We start from the raw sequence: 18,232 nt of genomic DNA, 5'->3' as shown, positions 1-18,232 counted from the left end.
ACAATGATCGTAATTATTACGATAGTGTTTGTACAGGGTGACCTAAAAAGAAATACTTTTCCTAAGTTGAAGCATGTATTCAGTTTCTATAATAAATTATTAAAGACGTCGGCGTAATTTATACTGCAGCAGAATAAAATGGGTTCGTCATTTGCATAATAAACGTATTTTATACCGTAACTAGCATTTAAGTACTTATCGAAATTAAAGCTCAATATCGTTCATTAATCATTCATTCAGCCACGAATGAACTGTAGCTCGGTCGTTCTACGTGTTCCAGTTTTGAATTCACAATTATATATACCTCGATGGCAGAGGGTGGTGAGGGGGTGTAATGAGGGTCAGCTTCACCCCCCCTTCCGGCCAATCCGTAGCGATCGCCGCTAGATGTCACTATGGCCCAATTGAATCGCGCTGACGAAATTCCGAATCGGACTATAAAGGCTCCAGCGTATTTCTCGGTGTTTAATTTGGACTAGTTGATAAGTGTTAAGTTTTCAAATTCTATTCTAGTTATAACTAACATTATCTTACATTAGTTCAGCCTACGATGTGGATAATAAATTTTTGCAGCGGGAATAAAACCCCGTTAATTAACGCATTTAATAATATATTGTATGTAATGGTTAAGAACTGAGATTATAACGCGTGCATCTTAACCGATTTCCGGTTCAAACACAGGCAAGCACCACTATATGTGTGCTTAATTTGTGTTATAATTCATCTCGTGCTCGGTGGTGAAGGAAAACGTCGTGAGGAAAACCTAATTTCATCGAAATTCTGCCACATGTGTATTCCACCAAACTGCATTGGAACAGCATGGTGGAATATGTTCCAAATCCTCTCTTTAATGGGAGAAGGAGGCCTTAGCAGCAGCAGTGGGAAATTTAAAGGCTGTTACTGTACTATTACTGTATGTTATGGTTATTGAATATTTTTTTACATACATACAAAGCGCCAGTGATTAGAACGCGTGTACCTTAACCGATGATTGCGGATTCAATTCCAGGCAAGCACTAAATTTACATGTGCTTAATTTGTGTATTATAGACCCTGAATTTGTGTAATTACAACGAAATTTTGCCACATTTATATCCACCATTCCGTCATGGGGCAGCGTGGTGAAATAAGCTCCAAAGCCTTATCTACCAAACGACTTTACATGGAAAATTTACAATCTGTTACTTTTGTACATACAAACTATGTTAGTTATGGATTACACGGTTTTCGTGTATGTACCAAATGACCTCTATACAAAGTGAGACGTTTCCACTTAAAATAATGCATTAGGTTTTAATTATTGATATACCTAACTTAGGCCATTAATCCATAGAAATGCTGATTTTCCATTCAATTTCAAACATATAAATGCGTTGACTAATTTATTAGATTACTTCAACCATTTACCGTATATCAATGAAGGTATGTCTTTAACACGACCGGCGTCAAATTGCGTCGTCCATATAAAATATGAGCGTGTGAAAACAAGAGCAGCTTATAGTCGCGGTGTAAAGGCCGGCGCTGGTCACGCGACTTACTCGTTAGCTTCGTTCTCAGCGACATTTGTAGAAAGAATCATTACTTGTATATTCAATTACACTACGACACAACTTAGATGTAGCATCGGCAAAATTCGTAAAACCGATCGAATCCGCATTAAGTACTCTATCCCAAATTATCAATTAACTAGTGTTAAATTATTATTTAACAAGTTGCCCAAGACCGTACCAGGCTTCTAGCGTTATCATGTAAAGAGTCAAGTCATTGGTTGAATTCATTATCCTCTAAAAATATTGGGACGCTTTTAGATAATGAATGTTTCCGCATATCGATTGGTCTCCGTCTGGGAACACTGCTGTGCTCTGAGCACAGATGCCCGTGTGGAAGGGAGGTGGACTCTTTCGGATTACATGGTCTCTCTTGGCCAAGGAGTTCAGTCAGGCTTTTTCGCAACGGTTCTCTTAATGACACAATAAAAAGGGCTCTTGCCACCATCGACCATCCTGCTCTTATCAGTAAGAGAATCAGCCTCGTAGAATTAGCCGTGTTGATGGTAAGAGACCTGATGAATTAACATTGGTTCCCAGGGAACGAGGACGGGCCCTTGTGTGGGACGCTACATGCGTTGGCATGTTGGACTCGTCTCATATCAGAGAAACAATGTTAGGTGCCCTTGCGGAAAAAGAACCTAATAAAAGATCTAAATATTCGTCTTATATCAAATTACTTTTTTGTCCCATTTGCTGTCGAAACGCTTGGCCCTTGGAGTAGTGGTGCAATAATCTTCATCAAAAATATAACACCTCGCCTCATTGCCTCCACTGATGATAGGAGAGCTGGACAGTTTTTTTGCCCAGGGGATCGGAATTGCGATTCAACGAGGAAATGCTGCCAGCATTCTTGCCACCATTCCACCCGGTCAAGATTTATACAGTAACTAGTTTTAGTGCATTCGTATTCTAATAATTATGTAATTTGTACTTCGAAATCTTCTACGGGTGATATTGGCGAAACGCCGGAAACTAGGGATTTGATTTGAGCCATGACATAGAAATCAACCCGTGTTTAACCTGGACTCCTTTTAGGCCACGGTCTACTACAATTAGGAAAAAGGCTGGCATTTTTAAATTTGGACCGATAATTATTGTTTAAATATTGACAAATATCCAGTGTTTAATCATTATTATAATAAAAAAGAAAAAAAATGATTTTATTTGATATATTTTTTTTAAATAAATTTTTGACAAATTTTGAAAGAAGCTAAAAAACGTGATAACTCAAAAATTATTCACTTTTGGATTATGCATATGGGGGTTAAAATTATTGGTGGCAAATAGTCACCTCTATCAACTCCTAACGGATATACGTCGATTTACCAATAACACTGTGTATCATATGACCAAATATATTCATTAATTTGACACGTCACTGACGCGACAATCTATAGCGACGAATAGCGGTCGAATAGTGCTATTGGGAGCTATTTCTGTCGGTTGTATAAGTCAGGCAGTAATCGGTTTTACGAATTTTGCCGATGCTACATCTAAGTTATGTCGTACTATATGTTTGTATTAATGATGATGACGCAAAATGACAGCCCGCAATCCAAAGCACACAACACGTGTATGTAATTTTCTTGTATCACCACCCTGATGACTTCCTGAGTAGATAGTGTGTGTGTAATGTCTCATTCCCCACTTAATGCTTAAGACCTTATCCTGTATAATATATAGAGAACACACTCGCTTAGGATTGTTTAATTAGGTGGACGAGTAAATGATCCAGTTGATGGTGGTCACTGCTGCTTATATGAAGACAATAATGCTGTAAGGTCGACCAATCCTTATATTAAGACTAATTAAATAAATGGTACTCATTAGGATTAAATATATGTGGTCTAATCACTGGTTCATCTTGAATCAGAAAAAAAAGACTATGTTACCAGTATCCACATTCATTTTAAACATATATTAAAGTATATTAAATCTTGCATTGAAATTTTAACGTCACATCACTTCGCAAATAGCACGTTTCTACAATTTATTTATATCATTAATACGCTGTTGCTTTTTATAAGAGAGCATTCGCATTGCATATCATGAAATAAACATTTTAAAAAAATATTATCAACAAAATATATATAAATAACGACGCCGTGCTGTCCATCTATATCTATAAAAATCTGTTTATTCGCTTTTGTACAGTACACAGTAAAAAAGTTGAAATCCCCAAAAAGTGTTCGGAAAGAAAAACCACATTAGTCAGAGGCATTTTTTATTTGATTGCGCCATACAAACAAGAAAAAATTTAAATACTAGTTACAATATTATGCAAAAGACTTGATTTTTTCTACAATTATTTCTTTATAAATTTGTATAAATTTTGTTTAAAAAAAATACTGCGGAAGTCAACACTTTACAAGTATAAACAACAGTTTCGAATACTGTTTATATTTCATTTATACCGTTGAATAAATAAAGAAAGATATCTATATCAACCAATTGCACACGAATTTTATAAATAAGTACAAATTATATACGACAATATGTATGTGTCATTAATAATCATTTCAACCAATTATATGATTCTATATTGATACAATGTTTCGAAAATAGCATTTAGATAAATAACATCGTTTACAGTTTAAAGCGATGAACACACCGACAACAAGCAATACGTCACAACTGTATAGAGAATACGATAGTGTGAAATATCGTTTAAGTCATTGTGTTGAGCTTGGTTACGATTATGCAAGTGTGTTCGAAGCTTTAAACGTGCGAGGGTAAACAATTAGTAATACGTCATACGATATCATAAAGTACACTGTCAAGCGTTACATTTAGTACAGTAATGCCCAACTACAAGACTTGCGCTGTGTATATATTTAAGGCATATTTCGACCTTCAACCCCTCGGCATCAGCCTATCCGTTACACATGCAAAACAACATAAGCCTCGCAAATTTAATCTAGGTCGTTTGTTTTGACTAGGAATCGAAGCGTTCAAGTGGTCTAGACTACTGAACGACTCGCTCGCATGTCGCCTTACAACTGAGCTCGTAATAAATATAAATATATGTTATGTACAACCGAACGAATATTAAACACCCTACAAATACGGTAATAATATTCGAACTAAAAATAAATAGCACGTGACTTAACTCTTTAATAATTTCATTTTGTATAAATGAGTAAATAAAAATCACATTATCATCGAAGAACACAAAATATATAAAAAAAAAAAAAACTTATTTGATTATTCACATAACAAACGTATCTTATCTAAATTATGCTATAAATAAATTTGCACCATAAATCTTTTGAGAAATAAAACCAGTACTATTAGTTACAACTATATAGTCGGTATTCCAGCGACGAATTAATTATTAATTTTATGTATGTATCGTATTATGCGGTCAAATGAAATGGGTTAAACGATATTATGTATCACTGGCACTCGAATACAGACATATAATTGCAACCACGCAACGAAACTAGTCGACCTTCCTCAAAATAATAACGTATAATTAGTTACAGGGTAAAGTTAACACTACACTGGCTCCGGCGGCGACACCGGGTCGCGTCTGACAGCGGAGTGACCCACACTCGACTAAGTTAAATACTTCACTCATCTTAAACCTAAACTTGTGATGGAGATGACAACCACAGCCCGTAATAGTTATCAGTCGAAAATAAAATTGTTCTACATTAAGAGATATTTCATACGGCTATCTAACGTCTTAGATAACATCTCGACTATTATCCTAAACCGCTAACTACTCACTAATAAAGATTCTATAAAGAATTTTTGGTGGTTATATCTCGTAACTTACACCTACATGAGATTTAGATTAAGGTTAATGTTAAAGCAGCGATACAATGTTGTACGTCGGCCGCGTCGGGCGGCGACGAGGTGAGCGATATATTACAATAGAATACAACGCAGTACGGTACGATACGATACGATACGATACGATACGATACGATAGGAATGAAGCGGCCGGGGCGAGGCGAGAAGCACGTAGCACTCGTACACAAATATAACATCAAAGTCTGTTGCCGCGCGCGGCGGGCGCCCTGATATGTGCTCGCGGGCCGCGGAGTGCCGGACGTGGTCGGACGTCGTCGCGTCGAATGGACTATGGATAAACGATTCTAACTCACGAACAAGTTACCTCGACGGACAGCGACATCTACTCGAATGACTGGAAGGTGTCGGCGGGCTTGGCGGAGGTGCACACGTAGACGTAGTCGCAGTCGGAGGGCGGCCGCGGGCGGGGGCGGACGCGTGCGCGCGGCGCGCGGCGCTAGGCGGCGGCCACCTGCCACACGATCAGGTGACTGCGAGCCGCGCGCTCCGCCAGCGAGCTGTGCCCGCTCGACGAGCCGTCCTCCGCCGCCACGACGCTCTCCTCCATCTCCGAGTCAGCTGACGACATTCAGTACTCGATATACAACAATACCAACACTAGACGAACGTATCACTTAGTGATAGGATACTGATCATTTATTGTTTGTAGTTGCTGTTAAAATTACGTAATACACTATGATTTATAATAGTATTTAAGTGGATAACACTATAATTAGCAATATACACGTTAGCCATATACAAAACGGACGGAGCTTCGTACTATTTGTAATATGTACACGTCTTATGGTACAATTATTTCAACTTTGCCGCTTTGAAATTTCACATAGTAAAAGGCTGAGTTTTGAACCCGGTTTGAGTGTTCATGTTTAAATGACCTCAACTTTTAATAAAATATTCGTTAAACTTTTCGTTCATCACGAAAGGTCACATGTTTAAAACATTTTAATTCTAAGGATTAAAGTATATTTCATGTAACTTCAAAGCGGCATAGTCATAAAGTTTGTACTGCAAGTTTTCAGACAGTGGTATTATAATGTTACTGTATCATCGGCACACGCACGCAACTTAAAACAGGTTGATATAATGTATTAATAAATGCTGTTTTTGATATTAACATGAATTTAAATTGTCCCTATCCTTCCGTGCACCCGATAATAAAACAATATATTATCCACGGTGATGTTACAAAAAGATCTGCAATTATAAGTCACCTGTGTAACTTTGCGTTTATTTAAAAAATGTATGACTGTATGTAACTATTTTCTTCTAATTATTTGTTAAATTGTAACAACTGAGTAAATAGGAATCAAGTTCACTCTTGAATTTCTGCACCTACGGTTGGAGCTCTTGAAAATGAGACCGTAACCGTTTCTTTATGTGCAGCTGCTATCCCTTAATATTTGGGACAAAAATCGGCTTACGTTATTTATTTATAATATATAAAATGTATATTTAACCTGTAGGCAAAAGTAAAACATTTGTTAAATGATGTTTATTCCGACTGCCAGACCTGACACAATAAGCCTGCTAATAAAAATAAATTTAATTCATAAGCCATTGTAACACTAATACTCGATCATACTTTATATGTAGAATTATAAAGAGGACACGGAGGGATATATGACATAGAGTCAGTGTACCGATGACGACGTGAAAAAGAAGTGTTAGTCAGGCCCTTTTCAAACAGAACTCGTACCAGCGTAAACAAAATTACAATATCGAACACATAACGAAATCATTACGGTTGTCGACATTTTGATGATGGCAACACTTTCTAAAGTAAAGTCTTTGGTACGAGGTCTGTTTAAGCGGGGCACAGGTGGGCGGGGCCCGTGCGGTGCGGAGTAAGTGCAGGGAGCGCCGGCTGCCTTATCGTGTTAGTGCTGCGATTTCCCAAGCGACATGCTCGTCGTGACGTAAACACAAAACACGTACCGGTTACAACTAGAAAGAGTTTTATTGCCTTATATTCTATCAGGTACGTTCAGGAGTCAACGATCTGCCAAACAATGAGGTGGGAGGCGGTATCTCGTACGTCATCGGCATGCTCCTCTAATGGCAAAAAATATAAATGCGACCGATAAGAATAGCTAATAATTTTATCATGAATTCTACGAACGCATCCAAATCGGAGGCTTGAATGTATTTATACTCTGTTTATTTTAACGACTCTGTAATGTGAAACTACGGACGAAAATCGCTCTAAAATTCCTTAGAATAACTTGAAAAGGGTACATTTAAAATGTTTCTTGTTTACTAATTATATTTTAATCGAAACGTCAAAATAGTAAAGCTACATTTTCTGATTGCTTGAGCTTAAAACGTACTTAAAAGTATCAGGTATGCAATGCTATATATAGCGATTCATAGCAAATGAGCATGACCGAAATGGGACTGATGAGGAAGATTGTTAGAAAATCGTTAGAAAATCTGATACAGGAGACATAAGAGTCGGAGAGACTAAGATATAAGACAAAGAAGAATATAAGAGAGAAGAAAAAGAGGAGAAAGAAAAATTCGTATGACGCTCTAACCAGAAATAGGATGGTACCAACAACGTGAGTTATCGCAGGCGTCAACTCTAACCCATTATCGATAGTCCACAGTGGGCTCAGAATGCTATCTATCTTTGGAATGCAAAATACATAACAAATAGTAAAGATAATAATATATTTAATTAATGTCCAATTTATAGAATAATAAAGGAGTTCATGTATAAATAAGCTATCTGTTTTAGATTTCTAGTGATCATACTTTATGTCACTACACGAAAGATAAAGTCGCTTAAAAAACAGAGTATAAATTCCATTGACTATTCAATGACTTATTAGAAAAACTTATCGCTTTCAAAACAAACAATAGGCACTCGTTAACAATAAAAATAAGCAAAATAAATGTATATTACAAGGGGCTCGAGCGTAATTAAATATAATAAATCTCAGGGATTTTTCAACACATAGACTACTTTATTCTATAGTATACGCAAACGCGGTAACCCCCCGCCGGTAACTACAAGCATATAACATAAAACTAAGTACATATCAAAGCATGGAAGCGTTACTACTACGTATCCGCTGAGCCGTTTAAAGCCGAAGCCTGGCGCCTACCTGTCACACTGAGATTAACGTGCATATTGCTTGTTTGAAAATAAGAAAAACATAAAAGTGTCCAAAACATAAAGGGTTCGAAAAAGCGGTTATGTGGAATGGAAATTATAACAAGACGATAGTCTTGTGTGAACACATAAGTATATACTTCTATTAGGTCTGAATCTGATGATATTATATAAAGCTGAAGTGCTTTAATGCCATGATGTATATATTATTGTCTGATAATGATCCTCTAATGTTCCGACGCCTGTCGGTTTCTGAACGTGTCACATATAACTGAAATAGTTTATACGATTGACGTCGCGGGTTACGTACCTATTCTGAAATCGATGTACCCTTCGCCGCCGGATATGACGAGCATGGGAGGCGCCGCGGTGGTAGCCAGTGTGGCTGCGGTGGTGGGATTTCGTTGTGTGGGCGAGGTAGGCTGCGGCGCCGGTGGTGGGGGTGAATCTGGTGAGTTCTGTTGGGCACCCGGGACCGCGACGAAGAACGTAACAGCCTCACGGTGACCGTGAAAACTGAGCTGCGCGTGCGCCATTGAGCAATGCGGAATGCAATCACCGGGCGCTACTGACCCGGCACGCACCAACGCGGCGTGACCTATAAGGAAAAACATCTAGTTTAAGAAACCACTTCGTATACAGACACATTATCCTCTGTCTTCGAGGGTCATCAGGTTCACAAGATGCCTATATACAGATTTTTAAGGTTTCTTATTGTATAATATATTTTCAATTGTATAGTACGACACAAATTAGATGTAGCATTGGAAAATGCAATGGAATGAAAATAAAACCGATTACTGCCGATTTACACAACCAATAGAAATAGCTCCCTATCGCGCAATTCGACGCTTTTCGTCGCTATAGATTCTCGCGTCAGAGAAAGCGAGTGTAAGTAAATCGACCCGTCAAATTGACGAATATATTAGGTCATATGATATTACAAGTTATTACGTTTGTGCAAAGATCATATTCACGTGAGAAATAAATATTGATAATTTGGGATGGCGTACTCAATTCGGATGTGATCGGTTTTACGAATTTTGCCGATGCGACATCTAAGTTGTGTCGTACTATACATACATCTATATTCAAAATACGTTAGACATGATATACTGTCAGTTAACTTAAATTTGAATCAGATTCGGCTAACTATGCAAAAAAAATACTAAAATTACCGGGTATGGGTGGTCTCGCAGTCGCAACGGAACCGGAAGCGGTGACGAGCGAGGTCGGCACGAGGCTATTGGTGGCCGAAGCGGGCGCGCCCTCGGACAGTGGCACCGAGATGACGACGCCGTTGCTGGTGCCGATCCACAGGCGGCCCGAGCTGATGAGCAGCGCCGTGATGCGCACCAGCGAGAAGCCCACCTTGCCCGTGCCCAGCATCTTGCTCACATAGGGCTCGATGTCCACATCCTTCAGGTGGGCGTACGTGTGGGCGTGGTACAGCCGCAACGCCGAGTCCATTTTTATTGATACCTATTTAAAATTCATAAAAAATATATTACAGTCTGTTCGCGTTAAGAATGCAGTGAGTTGTCATTGTTTACCGGCATGGCTCCGCCCCCTTTGACCAATCAAATATTTTCAAACTACAAAGTCAAGTTCACATTTGATTAATTATTAACTGATATTTTTATTTTTATAATTTAAATTTCTTTTATTTTTTTATTTATATTTAATTCATTCAAGCTGTACACGTAATAATTAATGTAACCTATAGCTACAAGATGACGTTATGTCAAAATATGTAAATTTCTACATCGCGATGGCAAGATTCGAAAACGATTGTATATAGTGTTAAGAATTTTGTTGATTAAACACCCCGATCCGATTTTTTATTTTAATGTGTATTTTTTAAATTCATTATACTTAGTCTTTAAAACAAATATAATTTGTTGGAATTTTAACACAAATATGCATACACCTTCACCCTGCTGTTAAAAAAGATTTGATTGGTCAGGGGGCGGAGTAAAGCCGGTAAACAATGACAACTCACTGCATTCTTAACGCGAACAAACTATAGGTCTCATTTTGCAATGGCGTATATAATACTTTTGGTTGTAAACTAGTTTCCCTTCCGGCGTACACGAGTACAATAAGGGGTGTACAACGATTAGTTCGAAAAACATTTTATTTCTCTACTATAACCTGTATATATTCATACACCTAAACCTTTATCTTGAATTGATAGTTTATTTATGAAAAAACTGCGATGTTTAAAAAATGTTGCGTAGTTTAAAAAATCTTAGCGTACAATAGGGGAGTGACATTGTTTAGAGTTTGAGATTGACGGCTCTTTATCAAGTATCATATAAATACCTACAATCTAGGATTTCATTAAATTCAAGAACAAAAAAAAAATTGAATTATACAACTACACTGATATTGTCGGTATCGTTTCAGCCTTTCATTTACTGGTAATAGTGTTTTTTTGAGAGCATCGTTAAGCTTGCCTGGTTTCACATAATTATCACTCAATAAATGTGATTTGATATTTTAGTTTTAAACAGCGATTGATTCAATGCAATTGGCACAAGAGACTTTCTATAGTAAGTATAGTGGTAAGGGCTAGTCAATAATTCTTACCTATGTTTATAATATATAATATAAATAATATAATATAAATATAAATATGAGACAACATCACATACATTACTCTGATCCCAATGTAAGTAACTAAAGCACTTGTGTTATGGAAATCAGAAGTAACGACGGTACCACAAACATCCAGACCCAAGACAACATAGAAAACTAACGGTAATCTACATCGACTCGATCGGGAATCGAACCCGGGACCTCAGAGTAGCGTAACCACGAAAACCGGTGTAAACACCACTCGACCATAGAGATCATTGGCTTTCATTATGACTTTGAAAAGTAATAATTGTAATTAAGTACCCAAACGCCGTCCCTGTGAGCCGCCATTTGCCGCACTTGACTCTCATGTCTCGGGTGCGCCTCGAGAGAGTGCAAGAGGCGTCTCGAGCGAGGCTCCACAACTAATACACGATTACGGTACCCACACCACACGGCGCCGCCCACAGCGCTTAGGCATCGCACTGTAAACAATAAGGATGATATATTATTTTTCATTAGAAATGCTTTAAACAATAAAGAGCAATTTAAAAACATTACAAGCTAGGGAGTGTACCAACTGGAAGCAAAAAAAATTCCAGTAATAATAGCTTCTATCTAAAAAAGGAAAATAATTGAGAAAACAAAACAAAGTTCGTTTGACTAGGTGATTAGCACCTCTTAAACATATTAACGATGCTTAGAAACAATTACAGAATGATTTAAATGTGTTCAGTGATTTGTCTAAGGTGTTTGATTGTGTAGAGCATAAAACTGTTTTATTCTAAGCCAAAAATAAGGTGAATGCTTCCATATCCTAATACTTAAATAAAAATACAGGAAGTTTCTTGGATCTGTTTTGAAAATTTGGTATGCTACACGGCCTATTGATTTATTTTTTCCTATTTTTAGTATAAAATATATTATGTAGGGCTATATCTATATCAATGTGTTATCACATTGCCTAATGTGAGAAAGTAAAATTATAACGAAATATTGAACTATACAGATATTAATGTAACCGATGCTAATTTGTTTAATAAATCACTATCGCTACACAATTTTCCTATTTTTAAATATTTTTAACAGAAACTTAATTCTGTTAAAAAATCATAAATTCGAGTAAAATTGTTTACTTAAAATAACAATAAGTTTTACCTGAACACTTGGGGTCGCCGAGCGTCATGAGCCAGTATTGAGAAAAGTCCCATTGTCCGTCCGGGAGACGAGCAAAGATGGCAATGGTACCATCGGCGAGAGCGACCACGCATCGCGACGAGCACCACACGATTGATAATATCGCATCGTTCAGATTAACCCTGGATTAATTCATTACATTAATGTAAACAAATTAATTGAACTTATAGAATAATTGTATAACTTAGAAAACTAGACGAAAAAGGCACAAAGAACATAACATCTTAGTTACCAAGATTGGCGATGTAATTATTATTACAACCAAACAGTACAATTACGGTGCCAAACATTGGTCCATATGGACATATGGGCCAATTGTCTATCTTACTTACTGAGTATTGGCTGTCGACACTCACCTTGCCAAGCATTTACTGTAGTTGCCAATGGCAGAGTGCACGTAGAGCTCGCCGCTCTTGGTTCCGAGCCACATGGTGGCCATCACGGTAGACATCTTGCGATCTCGCATAGGCTCCTCCGCCCGCTTGCCCTCATCCGTCAGGGCTTCCGATTGTTCCTGCGCGAACGCATCCACGCCGGGCTCCGGTGAATTACGAGCTTCCGTTAACGCTGAGAATATAATAAACGAGTGATTAACACATTTTAGTAACAGGAATGATGATTTTCGTATATTTTAATATGTCAATAAAGTATATTTTTGGTGGTGATTAAATAACGTAAGTGATGTGCATGATCTTCGACAAATTATCTTTAGAAGTAAAAATATCCTTTGCGAAAGTGCTTTAGACTATGGAGTTTAATCATGCAATACAAGTTCTCCATAGAAGCGTGAATCTGAAGTGAAGTTTGTATAATACGCAAAGCATCCTCGGAGCGAAACACAGCTATCATTGTTCTAGTCGGGTAGACTATAGGATTGATATTAATGGGTCTCAAGTCAAAAGTTCTTTCGACAGTTACTAATAAATAGATAGAAGAAATCTAAAGAAGACTAATTAAGCTTTGAATATTCATTTTAGATAACTAGTGATAAAAAATTGGACTATATTTTGTTTTTAAACAAAACAATCGTTGATGAAATTTAAAAAAATATACCATATAAAAGTACAATCAAGACTTTGTACTACTAAACGTAAATACTTTATATGCGTTTGTTTCGGCTTGAAATTTCTATACAAAGAACATGTATCAATTCACATTGTCCGGTCAGTGTTATACTTCTTTGTCTGTCGAGACTGATAACTTATCATCATTTTCACGTATCACTATATATTTATATTTACCATTAATTGGCGTGGAGGATAATGGCGGACTTTCAGCATTACCGCCCTCCGTTTCTGTTTCAGATTTCAAACTCGGCTCCTTGACCACGTCGCTGTTCGCTCTCACAGCGGTCGGCGGTTGCGGCTGTGCTGGTGTCTCCTTAGCGGGCGTACTGGGCGGGGTCAGCAGAGTCGCTTGAACCTATGTGAAGATTGATCAGTTATTTCATAAACTCAAACTCAATTTCCTTTATTCAATATAGAAGCATTACACTTACTTATTGATTGTCAAATAAACACTACCACACTAAACCTGCACATATTACACTAAACCTGCATGTAAGGCTGATTCTATTTTCCAATGCACAATAGCAGATCAAAAAATTACTACGTGAAGTCCGTTGTCCTGTAAGTGTTCTTTTAATTTGGGCCGGACTTGCTCAACTGTATTGGGACAGTAAAGGAATCGAGAGCAATGTTGTTTGTGTATACACGTCTGGACTATAACACATATGTTCAACGTAGTTGAATTGGCGAGCGGCCGTTTAACAACATTTTATCTTAATTGCGTATTTTAAATGAGCTTTTTACAATATCATTTTTTTTATTACACAAGATTTAGTTTTTGTAACTAAGTTTCTACTTTATAGGCGAAATAATATTTAACTCTTAGTTGAATTTCGTAATATAATGTTCAAACGCTCGCTGTTATGTCATCATTCTCCTGCCCTTATCCCAATTTTATTTGGGGTCGGCACAGCATGTCTTCTCCTTCCATACTTCTCTGTCAGACGTCATCTCACAAGTAACATTCTTTCTAGCCATATCGTCTTTCACACAATACATCCATCGTTTCGTTGGTCGTCCTCTACCTCTATATCCATCCACATCCATGCTCAAGGCCTTCCTCACAATGTGTTCCTCATTCCTCCGCATTACATGCCCATACCATGATAGTCGCCTTCCACATAACTTCTCGGCTATCGGTGTCACTTTCAAACTTCCTCTTATGTACTCATTCCTTACTCTATCCATTCGGGTAACACCACACATTCCTCTCAGCATTCTCATCTCCGCAACATGCAAATGTCTTTCAGTCATCCCTTTTGTAGCCCAACACTCTGATCCATACAGGACAGCAGGTCTGATCATGGTATGTATGCATGGTATGTATACCCATATTTTTACATTGGCTGTGACGAGTACAATGTTTAAGGCCCGTTTAAATTAACATTCCATAAACCATATTACCAAAGCACTAATTACTACCAATCAAAATTAACAGCCAAAGTAATTGTGGTTAGTAGAAACTTCCTAGACATGCAATATTAACCAATTAGAAGTGTGTAAATAAATGACGCTGACCAGTCTCGTACTGCCCACTACCACTTCCTTTTCGCCCGTTCCGTTGCTGTTACTGGTAATGGTCCCGTTGCTCTGACTGTCCGTCGAGTCGCTCTTGCCCACGCAGAACAAAGATTGCTACGAAAATCATAAATCAATATCAGTCATTATTAGCATTACCGTCAGCAAATATTTGTATTTCAAGTTTTTATATAATAATCATATATAATTGTATGTAACTAATACGTATTTTAAAATATTGAAAATTAGTAACTACTGCGTTTCTTGCCGGTAATATTATGGTAGCTTTGTTTAGTATGGAGTGTTGAATGAAGATTCAAAATTGCTTGTAAAAGCCTACTTGAATAAAGTATAGTATGACACAAATTAAATGTAGCATCGGAAAATGCAATGGAATGAAAATAAAACCGATTACTGCCGATTTACACAACCAATAGAAATAGCCCTCTATCGCGCCATTCGACGCTATTCGTCGCTATAGATTCACGCGTCAGAGAAAACAAGTGCATGTAAACCGACGCGTCAAATTGACGAATATATTAGGTCATATAATATTACAAGTCATTACGTTTGTGCAAAGATCATATTCGTGTGAGAAAATAAACATTGATAATTTGGGCTAGCGTACTCAATTCGGATGTGATCGGTTTTACGAATTTTGCCGATGCGACATCTAAGTTGTGTCGTACTATAGATTTTGAATACTTTTTTTGACAGTTACCGAATGTCGCTTGGTGTCAGCGTCGTTGTGCGCTTGCGCATGCGCGGGCGAGGGCGGCGCGGCGTCGCGTTCGCGCAGTTCGCGGTAGTCGTCGTCGAGCGCGCCGGGCACGGACGCCACGCACAGGATGTGCTTGTCGCTCACCGGGAACGATTCGATCACGTCCGCTGGGTTGTTCGCGTCGATTATCTGCAAACGAAAGATATTTTTATATTGAAAGTTACTTGATTTATGAATACTAGATTTGTTTTGATTACTTTTTTATAATTTGCTTTTCCTTTTCAGACTTCTTTCTATTTTATATTGATTTATGAATACTAGCTTTGTTTTGATTACTTCTGTATAATTTGCTTTTTATTTGCAGACTTCTTTTTAACTCTTGAATAAATTAGGAAGACATTAAACTGAATTTTTATAATATATTGAGTCGAGATGGCCCAGTGGTTAGAACGCGTGCATCTAAACCGATGATTGCGGGTTCAAACCCAGGCAAGCACCGCTGATTCAGGTGCTTAATTCGTCTTTATAATTCATTTAATCTCGTGCTCAGCGGTGAAGGAAAACATCGTGAGGAAACCTTAATGTGACAAATTTCATAGAAATTCTGCCACATGTGCATTCCACCAACCCGCATTGGAACAGCGTGGGGGAATATGTTCAAACCTTCTCCTCAAAGGGAGAGGAGGCCTTTAGCCCAGCAGTGGGAACTTACAGGCTGTTGTTGTTGTTATTAAACTAAAAAATACCCGACGACTCATTTCAAGGCCGAAAAACAGTACCAGTTTGTGAAATTACTGTTCTAGTACAAGATCTGACAGTGCAATTTTTGTAATAGTTCATATTTAATAACATATCGACTGCACGGTCTTGAGCATGGATGTGTATGAATATAGAGGTAAACGATAGATGAATTGCGTCAAAGAAGATATGGTTAGAAAGTTACTTGTGAGATGACGTCTGACAGAGGTATGGTAGGAGTAAACATGCGTCGACCGCAAATAAAATTGGTATAAAAGCAGGAGGATGATGATTGACTATAATTATGGCAGTAAGCCTAACTTTGTATCATCCTACTACTATTATAAAGGCGAAAGTTTGTATGTATGGATGTTTGTTACTCTTTCACATAAAAACTACTGAATGGATTTGAATGAAACTTTACCACAATATAGCTTATACATCAGAATAACACATAGGCTACAATTTTTGAGGTTTCTAATGTGAGGTCGTAAAAAAACACATTTTTATCTCTTAGGAATAACCCACAATAACCATTTTTGACTTATTTACGAAGCGATTTTAAGCGATTACTAGACTAGACGGGACCTGAAGTCCACGCGAACGAAGTCGCGGGCAAAAGCTAGTTAAGTAATATATACCATAACGATGCCCTTGTTCTGAGTGTTGGCGCAGATCCAGACGAGGGAGGAGAGCGATGTCTCGACGGGCGCTTCGGGCGAGCCCGGTAGTTGCTCGTCGCCCTGCTCCACTTCCGGCGAGTTCGAGCCCTGAGCTTTGCTCATTTCGTAAGCTACATCACACAAAAACAATCATATTATAAAATTGCATGTATTTAAATATATATTAACATTAATAAACGATAACTATATGGACAAATTATTCATACCATTGAAAAAAGAAAACTCATTTGGAATATGTATCGTATATGGAATATTATTACTCATAGTCGACTTAGTCATAAAGCAAAATAATATAAAATAGTTTCGTCATCATTGTATAATTTAATGGAATATTGACGAATTGAAACGAACAATATTATTACAGTTGGTAACAATGGGTTCGAAAATAGAATTAATTATATTGAAGTTTCGATTAAAGTTAATATAATATACATAGGATCACTCTTGTTTTGGTTTTTGTCACTCGCAAATTACTATTATCATACTACGTTTAAATTATGTCCTAATTGGAATTGCCACGGCTAAATGTTGGCAACGTAAAGTATCCAAACACACAAATTAATAATAGTATAGGGAATTTGGTCCATCGTACTAAAACATATTAGAGTCTAACCCATAACTTTGCTTCTGCCATAATAAGCACATTTTCAAACTAAATGCCTTAAAATTATAAAATGTAAACTTTCAAAATTGTTCGTTATTTTGAAAGTTTGCCTTAATAATACTGTTAATATCAACCAAAGATCCAAAGAAGTCGTTTCTTAAATTTTTTTATGAATACTCAAATTCTTCGGGGATTGATAAAAACTAAGGGCGTTTTACAGTATAAACAAACAAATTAAACTCGGTCGTCATTCCTCACTCACAGTACGCCGTCGTGATCACTAATACACATATATACACGTTGTAACATTTGTACATCTGCCTTACAACGCGACCATTATATTAAGAAAAATAACAATAATAATTTCATAATCACTTTGAATCACACTCAAAAAATGATTTACAAAGCCATGTCCAATATATCCCTATTGAAATCTGCATGTGTCTGAATGCCGTGTGTGGCTATCCCGCAAAGATCAGGCACATAAATATGTTATGCATATAATGTTGTCTTTTTTTCGCGATTATTACACATTGAAATAAAACTAGTTTTAGTCTACACGAACGCTGTAAAGTGCTCGAAATATTGGGATGATAAAAATAATTAATATACGCGATTTGAATCTGTTAAAACTAGTTTA

At 37.3% G+C, this 18,232-nt stretch overlaps 1 protein-coding gene across 1 annotated transcript in view; it reads right to left on the bottom strand.

The window, feature by feature from the left end:
• Nucleotides 1–3,760: 3,760 nt before the first annotated feature.
• Nucleotides 3,761–18,232, bottom strand: part of LOC124542869 (JNK-interacting protein 3) — a 29,108-nt gene continuing 14,636 nt past the window's right edge. Inside the window, exons 15-24 of the mRNA XM_047120756.1 lie at nucleotides 16,947–17,098; nucleotides 15,568–15,756; nucleotides 14,847–14,963; nucleotides 13,503–13,683; nucleotides 12,618–12,828; nucleotides 12,223–12,383; nucleotides 11,389–11,549; nucleotides 9,663–9,966; nucleotides 8,795–9,082; nucleotides 3,761–5,927 (exon numbers count right to left, since the gene is read on the bottom strand). Of these exons, the coding sequence (XP_046976712.1) occupies nucleotides 5,806–5,927; nucleotides 8,795–9,082; nucleotides 9,663–9,966; nucleotides 11,389–11,549; nucleotides 12,223–12,383; nucleotides 12,618–12,828; nucleotides 13,503–13,683; nucleotides 14,847–14,963; nucleotides 15,568–15,756; nucleotides 16,947–17,098 (1,886 nt within the window). The 3' untranslated portion in view covers nucleotides 3,761–5,805. The remainder of the gene's footprint in view (nucleotides 5,928–8,794; nucleotides 9,083–9,662; nucleotides 9,967–11,388; nucleotides 11,550–12,222; nucleotides 12,384–12,617; nucleotides 12,829–13,502; nucleotides 13,684–14,846; nucleotides 14,964–15,567; nucleotides 15,757–16,946; nucleotides 17,099–18,232) is intronic.

This window comes from Vanessa cardui, chromosome Z (assembly GCF_905220365.1).
Source record: "Vanessa cardui chromosome Z, ilVanCard2.1, whole genome shotgun sequence".
NCBI lineage: Eukaryota > Metazoa > Arthropoda > Insecta > Lepidoptera > Nymphalidae > Vanessa > Vanessa cardui.
This window is presented reverse-complemented; position numbering and strand designations above follow the sequence as displayed.